This window comes from Sciurus vulgaris (assembly GCF_902686455.1).
Source record: "Sciurus vulgaris genome assembly, chromosome: 8".
Classification (NCBI taxonomy): domain Eukaryota; kingdom Metazoa; phylum Chordata; class Mammalia; order Rodentia; family Sciuridae; genus Sciurus; species Sciurus vulgaris.
The window spans coordinates 90,436,603-90,455,641 of NC_136468.1; the positions used below are offsets into that span (position 1 = coordinate 90,436,603).

Here is a 19,039-nt window from a genome sequence, read left to right on the forward strand (position 1 = left end):
TGAATGGTATTATTTCTCCCATTTTTTTAGACTAAAAAACTGAGACATAGAAAGATTAAATAACTTGCTTGAGGTCACACAGCTAGTAAGTGGCAGAGCTGGGTTTTGAACCTTGGCAGTCTCGCTCCTGACCACAGAAATGTGGTCCAAATCATCATTGCCATGGCAACATATGCAATAACTGTTTAATCTTGCTGCACATTTAGATTTACTATTATTATACATTGAGCAACTAGTTCATTATCTGTCTTTGTATATGTGTTTAGGCCAGATTCCCATGAATAAAATTGCTGAGTCGAAGGTTAACATATATTTTTTAAAGGTTAGGTCCACATTAATCAGTGTTTTTAAGTGCTATGTATATTCTAAACCTCTCTTGTCCTTGTAACCCTTGTAATTCCATTTTTAGTTTTTTCCAAAAATGAATTACTATCTTCTAAGTTCAATGATAGATTTTTATATAGTTATTTATTGGGGGATTTGGACCTTCTTTTTCTACTTTCTCTACCTTCTGCATTATGCCTGTCTCTCTAAAATATTGAGCAAAATCATACATTTTCAAAAAGACCTCACCTATGTCCTGGGTGCTCCCAGCAGCTCATGCCTCCTGGACTTGATTATGTGGGGGGCTAGGGATAGATCAAATCATGTTCCACCACTTGACTTAATGGCAATTTTTCATACCACTGATTTTCTTTTTTTTCTTTCAAGCTTCACAAGAATTGAAGTAATAAATCTGTTACATGATAATTTTGTTTTTCTGATTTCAATATATGTAAATGAGGGGGGCTGCCTGGCAGGGATGACTGATGTGTCCAAGGCCTGGAAGACAAAGCTCCCACCTCTGCCTCTAACTTGTTCATGACCTTGAGGAAGCCACTCCATCTTTGTGTGTTTTCTCTTCCTCATTTGCCAAATGACGAAGGTGAACTAAATGACCTTGAAAACCTATTCCAGGTTTTTAAGAAAGAGTGTCAGGCTATTCAAGAATGAGGCAGATCACTGAAGAGTCTTGTGTGAAGTTGGGGTAAATAGCGTGTCATTGTGGGGCAGTGCTGGAGGCAGCTAAAGATTTGTTTCAACATATTAAAAATATTATGTGCTCTGTCACTTGACCAAGCCTCCTATCAGTGCACTATAGTGGTTTGTGAAACGTGTCTCTAAGGCCAAGGTAATTATAGTTGTTCCACTGAAGCATGACAAATGGCCTCTCAATTTGAATTCTTTTATGGCAAAGAAAAACCTTCCATGACAACAGCACTGGAACTTAATTACAGGCTCCAGATCTGGGGGCAAGAATGGAGACAGTCATTGGCTCAGTGGAGTGAGCAAAGACAAGAGCACCAGCCAACAGAAAGATCAGGGCAGGGGATGGCCTGGGAGTGGCAGCACAGCACATTTGTGGGGCTTCATTCGAAACTTGCTATGTGCTGGGTAGGCACATGCACTCTCACTAGATTCCCACAATGCCTCAGGATTTGAACCTTGAGGATTCATTCTTTTATAGAGCATGTTGTAGGGTTTTTTTTTGTTTTGTTTTTGTTTTGTTTTGTTTTGTTTTGTTTTTGTTGGTGCTGGGGATTGAACTCAGGGCTTCACACATGCCAGGCAAGCACTTTTACCACTGAGCCACATTCCCAGCCCAGTTTTAGTTTTTTGAAGACCTGTTTTATGCCAGGTACTCTTCTAAGGGCTGGAATGCAAAAGTGAATGAGACAAAATTCCTTCTTTAAGGAGTTTGACAAATAGTGGAGTGAAACCAGTCAAAACAAACCAACAAATCAATAAATAATTTCAGATGGTAATAAATGTTATGAAGAAAAATAATCTGTGAGTCAGGAGAGGAACTGGAAGTAGGGGAAGGCCACTCTGTGAGGTTGGCAGGGAAAGCCCCTGGGAGGTGACATTTGAGCTGAGCCCTGTGTGACAGAGAAGTGAGCCACACCAAGATCTATTGCAGAGCATTTTATGTGGAGAGTCCACAAGAGCAAAGATGGGATTTTAGAAGAGCATGGCTTGTTCTAGGAACAGAGAAAAAGCTGGCATGGCTGGCTGAGAAGTAGAAAGGGGAAGTGTCTGCAGCGGAGTCAGGATGTGGGCAGCTCCAGATGACCCAGTGCCCTAGGCCACAGGAGAGTGCTCTATTTCATTTCTGTGCACAGAAGTAAGACATTGGGGGATTTTGTGCAAGGGAGTATTCTGATCTCCAGTTTCTGTAGGCGCTCTCTTCACCTCCATGTTGTGTTGCCAACAGGGAGCAGCGGGAAGGGGAGGTTGGTTTACGGAACATGCAGGGCAGCCTGTATCAAAGTTACAATCAATGTACAATCAATGTATCAGGTTACAATCAATGAATCAAAGTTACAATCAGTTGTACAAAGTTACAATCAATGTTTCCAATGAAACCCAATCCTAGGTTTTTCTTCAAACAATTAAGACTGAAATGGAAAGTGAGAGGCCATTTATTAAAACTTCTGGCTTTAAGTAAGAAAACCTCAGCTGATCCAAGCTGAGCAGCTGGACTATATTCAAAGATCTGCTTTAAGCAGATTACCTCCTCTGTCTTAGGGACTCCTCCCCATATGTAGAGAGTGGTCCTTAGGTCATGAACAGTCCTGACTCTTTTGAAGTCTGGGGATTGTACTTGCCTCATAGAATAAATTGCTTCTGAAATGACAAGATAGTTCAGTTTGGAGTAGGTGAACTTACATTTCTGTGCGATATGTCCATGCGATGTGTGTATATCTTTATCTTTGAAAAAAATATTTTTGAAACTGTTGTCCACACTTTAACACACAGGGTCTGACTTTTCTGGTGAAATGACATGGGATAGATGGTTCTAGAACTTTACTGTAAATTCAGCAAATTGATGTCTTTTATTTAAATGATTTTCTTAAACAAACACTCATGTTAACACATTAAAATTGGTTTATGTTACATATGGGATGAATTTAGTTGATCATTTAAGTTAAAAGGTCATTATTATAAGATAATTTGACAAAAGTATTTTGAATGAGCTCTTGTATTTATTCAACAAACTGAGTCTGAATACCATGAGCCATTATGACTGTGCTATATTTGTATGTATAGTTATATGGCTGATCATTCATATGTGGGCTCCTGACCCTACAGGGCTGGCAATAGACTCGTCTATATGAATTGACCCTTGCAGGCATTTAGTTGAATGCTGTGATACTATGGGCTCCAGAGAGCAAGATATTAATTGTAAAATATTTAAGCTACACAAGTGTAATTAAGTGGGTTTTGGGAGAAGTTACCACTTTTGAGTTAGTTTTGCTTAGTAAATGGCATATTTGTTCCTCAGGGAGAAAAACATTCTCAAACCATTTGCTTGCATGGTGCTGGGGAAGTTCTAGCAGTACAGGAACCACGGAAGGGGACTCTGTAGGGGCAGGCTGTGGGTTGTCCTGAGAGTGGAAGGTGACACAGCTGAATTAGAGAACTCTTCAGGTCCCCTGCAGATCTATGCCCTGTGATTTTGAGGGAAAGAATCCTCTTCCCCAGCTATCAGCCTGGAGTGTATTTTACAAGACTTTATAGCTGTGAGCCAGGAGGACTCTATAATCACCACATCAGAATAGTAAGCTCAGCTGTCAGGCAGGATTGTTGAGTTGACTGAATGAGCAGATTTTCTCCCATTGTCTGTTTTCTGGAGTGATGCATACCAATTTCATCCTCTCCATTTTGCAGTAACTCTCTTGCTCTGACACTTCTGATTGCTGAGAGTTTCTGAAAATTTTCTAAGTCACACATTGGAATTAATTCAAGGAGATAATGCAATTCCAATTGGATCATCAGTGTTCTGCTGTCAGACCCAGGATTTTAGGAGCTCAGAGAGTTGGGTTGTGTGACTTTCCACATTTATTATTCCATACTTGCCACTTTGCATCTTGCCCTCAAATCTTAATAAATGGGCTAAAGGTCTGATTGGAAACTGTGAGGTAAATTATATGTTTATTATGCCAAATTGAGTAAATAGTGTTTGAAAGGATTACTAGAGGGTACAATCAAGTTAATTGCTTTAAAAATCTTTTTTTTTTTTTTTTTAATTTACTGGGCTCTATGAAAATTGTTCGGCAATTGATTCTGTCACAGTAAGTGATCTGAAGAAAGTGGCGTTGGGTCTGCAAGGTTTCCATGCACATTCCCTCCCTTGTGGCAGGAACTGTCCCCTAAATGAGTGGAAAGTCCCCCTGGGGCTAGATGGCAAGTGCTGCAGACAGATGCTTACCCACCCCCAGAGAAGATACTTGTTGACAGTTTGATGTGTGGACTGATGGAGTGATTTCCTTCTTTCTTTTCTTTTCTTTTTTTTTTTTTTTTTTTATTCTAGATGCTGAAGAATACCAGCCTCCAATATGGAAGTCATACTGTGAGTACCCGAAGTGCAAGCCTCTTCAGAAGTCTTAACCAGCCTGCCCCCTCGAAGGCTGGTGGTGTAGTACACACAGTCCCACACCACAGTACCCAAAACTTCTTTTACCACCAAGGAGAGATGTTTGTCAGAATTAACTTAGCACCCACCCACAATCTTCAAGAACCAGCGGTGACCCACTTCAGGAACACTTGGAGATGGGAGTTGTACCTTCTAACTTTCAATATGGGGCTTTGTTTTTATTTTTTGCACATTTGGTCAGTAAGGGTAAATAGGTTGACTTCCATAAATTATGCTCTTGGCTATAATTCAGCCTATAGTATCATATGACATTATCTGCTGAAAAATTAACAGCAAAGAATAATGTTTGGTTGCTAAAGATGACTCCTTAGGAATAGAGGTCATGTCTGAGCGAAGACAACAATGGTCATCACCTCAAACTCATTTTCTCTCTCCTTGGTATCATCTGCCTGACTTGGTAATTCTCCAGAAAGAGAAGGAGCACTGTCGTAGTGTGGAAACTCACTGTGCCAGGGCGAGAGGAGGCAGGTTCTCAATCCACTCTCCTGCAGTAGCAATAAAAATAATAAAAAGCTTTATAACATGAATATTTATAGGATGTGAAAATAATTATTAATATGGTTATCATTGTTTCTGTTACTGCTGCTGTCCATTGAGAACCAGTCTGGTGCCAGCCACTGCACTGAGCGACGGAAACTCAGATTCTTACTACAGCCCTAATTGATGGGTATGATTATTATCTCCATCCTACATAGAAGAAAAACCACAGCTCAAAGAGGCTAAGTAACTGTGTAGAGGTTTCACAAAAAAATGGTGAAGTGCCATCCAGAGGGGGACCCACAAGTAAGCCTGACCCACAGTCTGAAAGTCTCTAAGACTTTTTTTCTATCCATTTAAAATAATATATATACATTTAAAAATATATGTATATATGTATGTGTGTATACATATATACACATTTATCATATATATGTGTGCATGTGTGTGTGTGTATGTGTGTGTGTGTGTTGCATAATGACACTTAAGTCAATAGCAGACTGCACACAGGATAGCATATACTATATAGCCCAGACATGTAGTGACCGTACCTTCTGGGTCTATGGGGACACCCTCTGCAATGTCTGCACAGCCATGAATTCACTTGACAATGCATTTCTCCTGCTTATCTCCCTCATTAAGTAATGTGTGACTGTATATTACAAATACAAAATACAAAAGCACACACAGTATATCGCATGTTATAAAAGCAACACAAAGCTGCAAAGAAGACAAACATTAGAGAAATAAAGAATAAAACTTTCTTATAACCCACAACCAGCCCCCAGCTCAGGTTCCAATGCCCCTTTCTCCTTCCCCAAGGATGACCCCTGTCAGTTTCAAAAGACATTGTTCAAAATCGCCTACATCAAGGCATCTGAGGCCAGGACTTTGTTTGGCCCGAGTGTCGCACTGCTTTGTGTTCTTCAGCTTGCTTTCCTCACTTCTCAAATATCTTGTTTTTATCTTCCCGCATCAGCACATACAGAGGCACCGATCTTTACTACACGAGTCTGTTCTTCCATCTGTGAAATAAAGGGGCTATGCCGGGTCTCTACGGGCCCTTGCAATCCAGCGCTCTGCATTCCCATCTTCGATTTTAAATGGCAGTGCTAATGACTTAGTAATTGGATGTTTTTGTTTGTTTGTTTCCTAATGGAGTGTGAAGTGCTCTGACAGTAAATCAACAAAATACCTGTAGAGAGAGGTGCTGGGTGTTCCATGACTTCCTGTGCCTTGCACACAGCCTTGCATACATCAACTACCCAATAAATATTTGTTGAGTAAATGCCATCGTAGAGAGCTTTACTGAAGCGAAAAGATGGCATTGGCTCAAATTTATTTCATCTTTTTCCAAGTGACCTTGGGCCACCTAATTTATCTCTTAAAAGCACTTTTATGTCCTAAGGAATCTAGAAAGAACATTACTAATTACATACTCAAAATAATAGTTTCACCCTGGGGTATTGGGTTTAAATTTGATTCTTGGGTCTAAGTTGTACTTTTAAAATTTGTTCTAGAATCATAAAACTTTATTAGGAAAAAGAAATGACTTAGGCCATTTAGCACAGACCTAATGGCATATGGAAAGTTCCTCTTTACTCAACACACCTAATGGTCAATCAGGCTCTATTTCAGAGCGCCTAGTGATGTGAATCTCCAAAACTAAGGAGAGTGTGTCATCTAAAAATACATTGATCAATGCCCTACAGAATACCACTAAGAAAAAAACTCTCTTTTGATTGTCCTCAATCCATGAATTCTTTCAGTTGGGATGTTGGAGCACTTATAAAGGTATTTCATAATATTACCAGGTTCACAGTACACCATCTTATTCCTAAAACCATCTCCCATTCATTTGATGTTACAGTAAAAAATTTCTGAGGGCCAGAGGATAAGTATTATGTATCAACAATGAATGAAGTGTGGTTCACACCTCCCCCCAATTTTCAGTCTAGAAAGAAGCACGTATGTAAACCAAAAAATTTAAAATGCAGATAGATTGTAGTAACCAAATACTGTAACTCCCGTTCCTCCTGGTGTTAGAGAAATAGTTACAGAAAATGTTATATTTGCATGTGAGTCCTGAAGGATAACTAGGAGAAGGAATCTAATGGTCTTGCAGATTTTCATGAGAGGCCTCTAAAAATCTAAATATGCTAAAATAATAGCATTTTTCCAAAAGGCCAACAAAGCTGTCAGAACATTAAATTTGTTTTATTTGAAATAGCTGTTGGTAAATCCATTCCAAACCTCAGGAATTGCCTCTTTTTTTCTCTTTGAAATGCTCACAAATCCTTTTGATACTGATGCAAACTCATTAACATCCTTTATGGTATCTATATTCTCCATCACACACTTTCTTTTTAATTCTAGAGATATTCGGTACTATCAAATCTCACATATACTTATTGGGTACAGTGCATTTTTGCCATCATTTAGGACTTGATTTAAAAATTAATGCTTTGCCACGATTATAGAAGTATATAGCTACGTCTTTGCTTTCATTGATGTTTGTTGACCACAACTATATATATTTATTGTGAAGCATTAATCCCAATTATGACATCATACTAAGAAAAAATTGGTGTACTTCTAATAATTTAAAAAGCTGTTTTTAAGTTCTGATGCTATTTGCAATGTTCTTAGCTCCAAGGTACACAATACCCCATTCAATGGCATTGATTGGCTTAAGCAAAATATTCAGTTACTGGCTTCAGCCATGACTTGCTCCAGCAGCTAAAATAACATTACCACAAACCTTTATGTATCTCTTCATTCCTTGGTTCCACTTTCCTGTGTTTGGCTACATTTTTAGCATGTTCTTCCCTTGCGATACCCAGGTAGCTACCAATAACTCCAGGGCTATTGCTTCCTCTTACAAGAGCAGCTCTCAGAGAGAAAGTCTACTTAATTAATACTTCAAGAAGTATTTCAGCCCTGATAGACCTGGTTTACCTATCCAGAGTCCATTATTGTGGATGCGGGAGTTGGGATATGCTAACTTTCCTAGACTGGTCAGGACCCTCAACTGGAACTCAGGGAAGAACCAGTTCTATATAACACACCACTGGAAAATTTGGAGTAATATTAGAAAGGGGAAGATGGATGTGGATGTTGGGCAGATAACCACAGATGTCAGACTTCGAAGCTTAAAAGAGTAAGGAACTGGGCTGGGGTTGTGGCTCAGTGGTAGAGCACCAGCCTAGCACATGTGAAGCACTGGGTTTGATCCTCAGCACCACATAAAAAGAAATTAACAAATAAAATAAACTTATTTTAAAAAAGAGTAAGACACTGCAAAAAATCAGTTCTCCCTAATTGCGTATTATGTTCATTAATTTATTCATTCATTAAACCAATGCTTATTAAGTCTCTGCCTTAAGCCAGGCACTGAGGCTACAAGGGTACATAAGATTAATTCAAGGAGCTGTGGTGTCACATGACAGCTCTCATTTCCTGTTCTCCTTTGCTTGGAAGCTAACATTATCATTTACTGAGCTATTTCCATAGAGTAATCTTATCCTAAAGTATCATATGCCTTCAGCTAATCCTCAACTCTCAAGACCAAATTCCCAAACATTGAGAAAATCACTGAGAAAGAATTGGTTTGATGCCCTAAAAATAAATAAATAAATAAATAAATAAATAAAACACTACTTTTTAGTTCACTTAAAAATAACAATGAAGGTCTGGGGTTGTATCAGTGGTAGAGCGCTTGCCTAGCACCTGTGAGGCCCTGGGTTCCATCCTCAGCATCGCATAAATATAAATAAATCAAATAAAGGTACAACTTAAAAAGCATATTTAAAAACATAACAATGAAGCCACCTTCAAAACTTGAAGCCAGACAGGTTCAAAAGCCAAACATCATGGGTATACTCGGAAAGATTTTCATTTGAAGAAGTCAATTGCCAACTGGGCAGCAGGTGCTCTGCCTGCCTGACACTGTCCCAGGAGGCTGTCCCGGCAGCAGGCCATGCAGTCGTAGTTTGTGCCTGTGTTCCTAAGTAGGAATTTGGAAGCTCACAACCCTGATGTGCCCACCCTGCATCAGAATCACCTGGGGGAAGATTGCAATAATTTTTCCTTGGTCCTGTCACAGATGGCTGAATGGGAAAAGTAGGGAGAGCTACAGCTGAGGAAATCCCATAGGTTTTTCTTATGCACATGTATGCCTGATACCTCTGGATTTGGGGCACTGCAGGCCTTGTCCTTGGTTTTATCACAGTGCCCTGGACAAGAGAAGTAAATCCCCTTGAGATGACGTTCTGTTAGCAAGGCCTTTCTATCGCAGCTGGAGGGCACAGTTGAACCGAGAAGACATCAAAAACATCCACAATTCCCTGCTCACATCCAGGAGTGTTTCCCATGAAAGCCTTTCAGGAAGACATGGGCAGGAAGCAGGGTGGGTCTGACTGAGGGTCACAACCATGTGGCCGGATTCAGTTCCTGGATCCTTGTATCCCTTTGGAAAGAAGAGCTGATGGATCTGGCGAGGCATTGACACTACCCAGGCCATGAGCTTTCACGAGACTTCTGCAGGAGTAAGTTGATTCTGTTCCCGGTGGAGGAAGAGTAGTTAAGTTTTCTGACTGAATCAAAAATAAAATATTGGGTCTCTAAATCTGCATTAGCTGTCTTGGGAATCTTGGACTCTCCTCTGCCTCTACATTTCCCAGTGACCGCCACCCCTGCCCAACAGCTTACTCCAGTGCTAAGAATTCGCTGCTGAGCCATAGAGAGCCTAGGGCTAGGGAGTGCCTGGAACGTATTTGGGACATTGCTGTAGAAGCAAATTCCATCATATCACCTCTCTGCTCACAGAACTACCTAGAAAGTGACACTCATTTTTGCATTTTGCTTGTGAAATGTTGTTTTGTCACACAAAGAAACTTCAAGAAGTGACATTTTGGGGTTATGTGACATGTTTCAGTTATATTAAACATGACTTGGAGAATTTTTTTTCACAGATGTTTGTTCTGTTATAGCTAATCGTGAAAATGATGGGCAGGCTCTCATTTGAAGCTAAAATAGAAAATTGGGCTCAGTTTTTCATTGCAATTGGTTATCATCTCATTATCTATATAGACGGATGTATAACCCAGTTGGAAAATAAGTTTCTGTACCTATTTGCCAACTTCTGTTGCTTGGAACAACATAGAGCAGGTCTTGCAGGTTCTGAGAACTTCTGACTAAGAAATAAGCAATCAATTAATGATGTCTGCTACTGAGGGATCCCTGGCTTGAGGGGTTTGCCTAGGGGTCTGTTGGGAGAAATCCTAGTTCTTGGCTGGCAGCAGTGAATGTCTCAAGCATGTAAGGAAAACTTGCAGGGAGGAGCACTCTGCTTCCGCTACCTAGGAAAGTAAACAACTGCGCCAAGTTGACTCAGTGTTACCAAGGGAACCCATATAGGAACCTGGTGGTCTGATTCCCTGTGGCACATTGTGATTGGGCAAGAAACCTATAAAATGTATAGCTGTTCCCACAATAAACAAGTTTGCAGGCTGCTTGCCACAAGCCTGCTTCCACCCAACTCCCGGAATCTGAGTCTTGACTCCTTGCCCTTACTCTGCCTATGAGCTAGCCTGGCACAAGAGAAACTACAGGGGTCTTCCCTCTTCCTCTTCCAAGTCACCCCTAGCTGGTTCTGTTCTGGATTGCATGGTTGGTGAAGTACAGCATTTCTCTTTACTAAAGCTCAGAGGGTTTCTAGAGGACATCTATCCTGAGTATGGTGAAGCTCTGTCAGGGTATTCTGCCCACTCAAGTATCCCCAGTTTCTAGAAGAATGCTGGGTACAGCACTTTAGCTATGGGACTTAGGCTGTTCCCATGGGAGAGGAACTGTCCAGAGATGGTCCAGTACATCCCTCATTTCTGTTAATGGCATCTCAGTCTCACAATCCCTCAGGGTCCTTCCCTCCATTCCGTTTGTGGTCAGGTCCTTGTACCCTCCTGGGCAATCAACCCATCTTCTCACCTGCATGCCCACTGGTGTTACCTGAACTCATGTTTTCACCATCTCCCTTGTGTACACGAGAAGCACTGGTCTCTCTCTTTCCTGCCTCCCAGATTTCTCCTGAGTAGTTCCTTCTTTAGTGAGGCAAAGGACAGTGGCCCCCATCCCAAGACGTGCTTTGGAATCTCCTGAGGAGCTTTAAAATGAACAGATGTTAGGGTCCTTGCCAGACTGGCAGAGTGTGATCGCCAGGGATGGAGTCTGGGAACCTGTATTTCATGATGGCTTTGTGGAGATCCTAATGCAAGCAGCCCCAGGTGGGCCTGTCCAGCTCTAGGGAACTACCAGCTGAGGCTAAGAAATACTGGCTTTGAGTTCTGGAAACCAGGCTTTGAATCTTGATTTTGACTTAATCCTATTATTTGTGTGATCATAAGTGTCTTCAAAGTGGGCAGCACCTCCACCACTGTATCAGTGAAGGAAAATAAGTTATGTGGAAGCTTCTGGGGATGACTCATAAGGTGTCTGGCACATAGTAGGTACCCAGAAAACGGCAGCTCCTGTACTTGTGAATGGCCTTATCTTTACTGTTATTCTAAAACAGACTAGCGATTCACCTTCCTGCTAAAAACATGTCACTGCCTCCTCCTGCAGACAGAAGGACACTGAGCTCCTTAGCCTGGTGTCCCCAGGCCAACTCCATGGGGCATCCTCCACACTGCACACCAGCCACGACTGCCACATGACACGGCTGCCACAGCAGCCTCTGAATGACCAACTGGCACGTTGTTTTCTTTCACGGCTGCTGCTCGTAACCCTCTCTCTACCTGCAAAATCCCTCTAATCCCTCTAGAGGGATCCCATCCCTCGCTCCTTGGGAAGCCATGCTTGCCACCTGAGGAAACGGAATAGCTTTCTCTTTTCCCCCTTATTAAAGCCATGTCCTACCTTGATTTTGCTTCTCTAAGCACATCTTCCTCATTGGGTCAGTCTCCTCGCAGGCACAGGTTGTGACCTGTGGGTCATTAGAGTCCATTTCTTCACAAATTATGCATTAAGCATCTACTCTATACCCAGCACTCTTATAGACGCTGGGGATACTCAGTAGACAGAACAGAGTCCCCACCCTCATAGAGCTTCACCATACTCAGGGGAGGTAATGTAAGAACTACAAAAGTCAATATTTATATTTTATCTGTTAATGTGCTAATGGTGATGAGCTGTGAAGAAACGCAGAGAAGCATAAGGGAGCAGAGTGATGGGTGGAATTTCATATAGACAAGTCAGGGAAGCCCTGCAAGCTGAGATGTAAGTAGAGTCCTGAATGAAAACAATGAATGAGCCCTGTGGATCTCTTGCAAAAGAGCAACTCGGGTGGAGGGAACAGCATGAGCAAAGGCACTGAGGCACAGGCACAATTAATCAGGCCCTGGGATCAAGCAGTTACATCTGGCCCAATGCCTTGGGACAAATATTTAACTTCTCTACACTTGTTTCCTTGTCTGAAAAATGAAAATGATAATGATACGAAGTTGGTTTTCTGTGTGTGTGTTTGTGTGTGTGTGTGTGTGTGTGTGTGTGTGTGTGTGTGTGTGTAAGAGAGAGAGAGAGAGAGAGAGAACTCAATAAAATATTGCTCCTGTCACATGGCAGGTACTTAGTATGCTGTCCTCTTCTCTTCCCCTGACTCTCCATTCATCCTCAGAGTCTCCACATAATGCTGACTGTGGTGTCTGGCATATAGCAGATGCTCACATATTTGCTGTTATGAATTGCAAAGGAGCCTCGAGCTAAAACTGCTTCTCTCTTAAAACTGCCACACTTCTTGGTCTCCTCCTTAAAAATGGTGTTCACCGTCAGGCACAGGGTGGCATGCCTATAATCCCAGCAGTCTGGGAGGCTGAAACTGGAGGATCACATGTTCAAAGCCAGCCTCAGCCACTTAGTGAGACCCTTTTCAAAAGAAAAGAAAAGAAAAAAAAGTAAAAAGGGCTGGGGATGAGGCTCAGTGGTTAAGCGCCCCTGGGTTCAATCCCTGGTACAAAAAAATAAAATAAAATAAAATGGTGTTCACCACACCATTCTACCCATGCCCCTGATGATGGGGAGAGAAAGGTGGATGGGACTCCCTCAGTGTGGATTCTGCCATCCACCTGGAGCTAAAACTCTGGGATTCTTGGAGATGGCCCCTTGAGTTCCCATGAGACTCATTAACAGCAGCGTCCTACTCAGGAGCAGCTTAGCAGTGCTGGCACGGAGTCAGGAGGGACAAAGGGCTCCAGGCCGGCATTTCTCTCTTCTCTTGATCAACTTGTCCTCCTGCTTCCTCTTCCACCAGCAGGCTTCTCTGACCCTGCCTCTTGCAGCCTTTCCATCTCGTTTGGAATAAGAAATACATACATGTGGCAAAAAGCAAACAGTAGAATAAGATAGACAAGTGAGGGATTTTTCCTCCACTTCTGCCTTCTTTTTCTTTTCATCCCCTGATGGCAATTGCTTTTATTACTTCCTTGTTCCTTCCAGAGCTTATTTATACAGAGATATGCAAAAATTAATACGTACCTATTATTTTACTCCCTTTGTTAAAATGAAAGTATGTTCATAATATATGTAGGCATGGGCGGGTTTGTGTGTGTGCTCACATGCGTATGCATGTTTGTATAGGTATACAACTGTCCCTTGATATCCAGGTAGGATGAGTTCCAGGACTGCCTGCAGGTATCAAAATCCTCAGGTGCCCAAGTCCCTTACATCAAATGGCATATAATGAACAAAACCCTCCTGTATGTTTTAAATCATTTCTACATTACTTATCATACTTAATACAATGTAAATGCTATGTAAACAAATTATTACACTGCTTTGTTTAGGAAGTAACGGCAAGAACAAGGTCATGCATATTCAGTACGAATGCATTTTTTTCAAATATCTTTGGTGGTAGTTGAATCCTCATATGTGGAACACATGGATTCAGAGAGCCAACTGTATACCTTTACCTTAACTTTTATATTCACAAGGAATATTCTATCACCCTAGGTCAGTTTATCGAGAGTCTTCCCAAACTCTACTACCCCAGCATGGAAGATGCACCATGGTTCATTTAAATATTCCATTCCTTGAATGGGTGGTATCATGCCAGCTCCTGTATTTACTGCCCTATTTCATAAAAATATTTCTAATTTCTGGATCTCCCTCCAAAGCTAATAGAATTCTTAAAAATTGAGCTTATGGTTTTCTTCGTAATTATATCCAAAGCACCTCAACAAATACTGAGGCTACTAAACTAAGCACAGACAGACATGATCTCTTCCCTCATGGTGAGATTTACAACATTGGAGGAGAAACATATACATATTTTTTGAAATCACACCAAAACTACAGAATGATGGTGGGATATAAGTTACATAGAAGAAAGTACAGGAAATTATGGCGCACAGAATAAGGAGATGGATTTGGATCTGGTGCGAGAGGTGTCAAGAAAGTATTTGAATTGAAGTCATGATGATGAGGGACAGATAACTAGAGGTAGAAAGGGTAGAGGGGATATTATAGACAGAAAGTGTAACGTGCAAAGGCTCTGAGGTTGAGGCATGTGCATTTAGGAAAGGAGAGGAAACCAACTTGGCTGAGTAGAGAGCATAATACATGGTAAGATCATAGAAGTAGTCAAGGCGAGACCATTCAGAGCTTGTACTATGTTGTAGACTTTGGTCTTACCCAGGAGCCATGGGAGGCCATGAAGCTTTTGAGCAGGGGAGGGTCATGATTTGATTGACATTGTCCAATAGTTATTCTGGCCATTAACGAGAAAACAGATTGGAGGGAAGTGAGAATCTAGATCCTGGAGTAGGGTGTGGGTGATATCGGTGGACGCAAGTCAACAGAGCTGAGAAACTTTGACAAAGCAAACTGATCATTTGTCACTGGTGACAAATGGGGCATGTGAATTGCCATGGACAGTTTCTCGATGCTGGTGGAGAAGTCAAATGCATGGTGGTGCCTTTGCTATGGCAGAATTTTGGAAGAAGTCTAGATTTGGAGGGAAATATCTTGAGTCCAACTTTTAATGGGTCGAACTTGAGATCCTCTTAAGAAACTCAAGAGGAATCTCTGAGAGGCTAGATATTCAGCTTGGCTCTTAGAGGAGTGTTCTGAGCAGACAGGGGAGGCTTGTTCATGTGGGTGATAAGCAAAATGTAGAAGTAGTTGAGATTCCTTGGGAGGAGGAAAGAGTAAGACCTCAAGAGGGTCTAAGAGAAGCTTTGAGGATCTCCCTTGATAATGGTTGAGTGGAGGAGGAATCAGCCACAGGTATAAGAAAGGAAAAAACAAAAGAAGGAAAAATCTTTCATGCCATGCCATAGAACCAACAGAAATACACAGCACAGCTGAATAATTAGTGTCCACAGATTGACGATCACGTGCCAACCAGTGCATCTTTCCTGCACCCAGTCCCACTTCCCATAGATTGGTCTACTTGGACCTGCAGACTCTTTTTCATAGGGAGATAGGTATTTAGAGGCCACCTTTTTATTTGCCTGTCATATTTTGTGTTCTTTTCAAAAAGCTATGTTGAACTCTGCTTTCCTTTCAGATGTGGGTACAGTTGTCCTTCCATGTCATGTGCACCATCTTTAATGTGGACAAGCTGCAGGTAGAAATAGACATCCACAAGAGGGTTAGATTGTTTCTCCTCTGTGCTAACTCTGGGTTGTCCACACTTAATTAGGTAAAAAAAGAGAGAGAGAAAAAAAAAAAAAAAAAACCAACTACGTTGAGCAGAAGGCATCAGGGAGCCATAATACAAAATATAGTATAGCAATTTTATACCTATATGCATATAACTGTCAGCCCTTCAACTAATTCATTTAAAAAATTTTAGGCCTAAGAATAAGTCAGAAACTTGTCTTTATTCCAGTTTTTAGAAAGACTTTATATGGGGCTGGGGAGATAGCTCAGTTGGTAGAGTGCTTGCCTTGTAAGCATAAGGCCCTGGGTTCGATCCCCAGCACTGCAAAAAAAAAAGAAAGACTTTATATGATTAGTTTTTAACTTGTCATAGGTTTATTGTATCTAAAATTCTTGTCTCTTCAAGATTCTGAAGATAAGATCATCATGGTGGTTTTTGATCTCAAATTTCATGGAAGCAGAATCCAAACGCACCAGCATGGGGTAACTTTTCCCTCTAAGAGAAATGATCAGGGTTGAAGGTGTAGCTCAGTGATAGGGCACTTGTCTAGCATGCATGAGGCCCTGAGCTCCAGCCCTAGCAGCACAAAAATAGAGGGTGTGGGGTAGAAAGAATAGAAAACTAGCTCTTCAGCAGGAAAATCATTCATTGTAGTCTGAAAACTTACGAACAATAGTTGGATAAGTTGTGCTGTATATAATCACCAGCTTTCTTCCATGCCCAAGCCTATCATTAAAGCAGGTTATAATAGAGTTACTATCATTTAAGGTGTGAAAGGCCCAGGGAAGACGGGTTCTAGTGGAAGGGAGGGGATCAGACGGCTGAGAATCCACGGTGGTGGGCAGTGCAAAGGGGGTGGCGGGAGGATGCCTTGGTGCATGGCGTTCACTCGGAACCAGTCATCTTTGCACATAACTGTAACATTTCAGAAAATGGCATTGCTAATGCCAGTTCTTTCCCTGCTGTGTCAAGAGACATTGGCATTTACATTCAGGAATCCTATTACATGATCTTACTACTCAAGTACTCACAAGGAGAATTTCATCTCTAAAATAGTCAAAAGAATTTTAGCTGTATCTAGTCTCCCAAGAAACCCATAAAATGAACAATGCCAGTAACAATTATGAAACTAAATTGGTCTTATAAGAATAAAAAAAATCAATTTTGCCAGTTTACATTCACAGTGACTCATTTCCATATAAATGACCTGATTTTATCCAGTCTAAAAAATATGTGTGCAACCTCTGTGTTTTTTTGTTTTTTTGTTTTTTTTTTTTTTTTACAATTCTGGAGATGAATTAGTAGAAATGTTTGAAGGCATGTGTTGCTGATTTCTAATCACAATTATCTTTCTTTTCTCTTTTTTGGCAGTGTATCAGTTGCAGCAAGAAGCGCCTCGTCCCAAGAGGATCATTTGTCCTCGGGAGGTGAGTACTTGGCTATTTCCAGTACACCTTGTTAAATATGATGAATTGTCAGTGCTGAGTTGGTACCAGAGGGATTTCAGGTTTCCGGGGGGTTGATTTCTATTAATGGTTGTTAATGTGTCACCAAATTTAACATCTTCACAATCTATATTTTGAAATCAGACATTATTTTAAAAGTACTTCCAAACTCATTTAGAATCAGAAGAAGCGCATTATTAACCATGGCAGAGGTAAATCAAACATCCTTTGTAAATCCCTCAAAATGTGTATTCTGATTGTTTTTTTATTACTGTAGTTTTGATTTCTTACCATTTTTTAAATGTTGAAACATTTCCAGCAGAGCACATACAGAGAATAATAAATATTTGGGTTATCTCAGCACCCATATTTAGCCAGCTTTTATGCTTTGTCGTATTTAGTTGACATTTTTAAAATGATAAAGCCTTACATGAAAAGTGACTATGTTTTTAATCTCGGTAATAGCTTAAAAAATATATGAATTCTATATAAAAACAAGAAAATAAAAATAAACTTTAAAAAATAAAAAGAAACATTTAAAAAGTTTTCATAGTAAAAAAAGGATAACAGTGTCAAAAAATATATATCTGGACTCACAGACGTTTCCCAAACCCTCCTTCACCAGTTAATTTCCTAATTACCTGAAGTACCAGCATGATTCGAAAGGCAGGACTAAGGCTCTATTGTCTATTTTTATCCTGACCAGTTTCTTTAATTGCTAAGCTAATATCCTTCAAACCAAAAGCCCACAGGCCCTTGTTCAGTTTTGTTACTCCTTGATTAAGTCTAAAGCTGCAGAGAGCTCTTAAAGCACCCTAAAAAGATGCCAGTTCTAACACTCCTGAAATTCATCTTTGAACATAAGCACTCTCCGGGTCTGGTTTTGAACCTGCTTCCAAGACCTACCCATATCTTAAGAGCAAACATCACTCTTAAATATAGTTTTCTGCATAAAATTTTACTTCTGTGGAAGGGCACTGAAATTCATCAAGTAAATTTGATTTTAATGCAGAGCGAACTAGACTTTCTCATCCCAGGAATTGTACCAGAGAGGAGAAAATATTGATGGTTATGAAAAAATCCAGGATGAGTTCCAAATTATTTGGTCTCTGACCTTGTCCTGTCAGTAACTGTACAGACTGTTGTCCTTTGGTATTTGATAATAGTCAAATACAAGAAAAAGAAGATAAATATCAGACTTTAAATGAAATGTGCTTAATAAGGGTGTTTTCATGAGAATTGTGAATGATTCCCTAAAAATTCCTCCAGTGCTACTCTTCGTTAGTGTTTCTCCATCAGAAAAATTACAACCATGTGTCAGGATATAGGAGGTTTAGGTATCTTAAGGGAAAGTATATTTGTAAAATTTGAACACAGCTGAGAACTCTATCTAGGGGAATTAGCAAAAATTCACTAGGCAAGGCTGAGCATCAACGCTTGAGACCCTGGGCTGGTCCACATCACTCATTGGTTCATGTGTTCAGGAATCAATACGGAGAGGCTGACTTTTTTCAGCTTTGGTCGAGGTGTTGGAAATATAGCCAAGATTGGCTATTGTCACTTTTAGTGCCCTCATAAAAGCGAACAGAATTACGATGTAACCCAACACATATTTAAGGTCTTGCCTCTGTGGGTGCACGTGTGTGTAAGAGAGAGAACTTTGTGGCCAGGTGGATCGGCCTTTGAGTCAGGTGGAACATCAGCAGAGGAGACAGGCACATTCAGGTTATCTTCAGAGCAACTCTTCCTAGGCTTCCAGTTCTACAAGCTTTCGGTGACAGTTTTACATCCAAATATTTCTCGAGCGTGCCTGCTGTCCTCCAGGTCCATGATGCCGTTGTCATTTCTTCCCTGGATTGGTGCAGGTCGGCAGCCTCCCACTGGTCTCCCTGCTTCGACTCTTGGCACCCTCCCTGAAGCCAACTTCCACACACACTGTCTCACACACGCTCACGCACACAAGCACACACTCATGAAGTCATCGTT

At 40.9% G+C, this 19,039-nt stretch overlaps 1 protein-coding gene across 2 annotated transcripts in view; it reads left to right on the forward strand.

The window, feature by feature from the left end:
- CHN2 (chimerin 2) overlaps positions 1-19,039 on the forward strand; it is a 306,404-nt gene that overhangs the window by 139,161 nt on the left and 148,204 nt on the right. For both annotated transcript variants that reach the window (XM_079152566.1, XM_079152567.1), the window contains 2 exons: positions 4,355-4,393; positions 16,980-17,035. In XM_079152566.1, the coding sequence (XP_079008692.1) occupies positions 4,355-4,393; positions 16,980-17,035 (95 nt within the window). The remainder of the gene's footprint in view (positions 1-4,354; positions 4,394-16,979; positions 17,036-19,039) is intronic.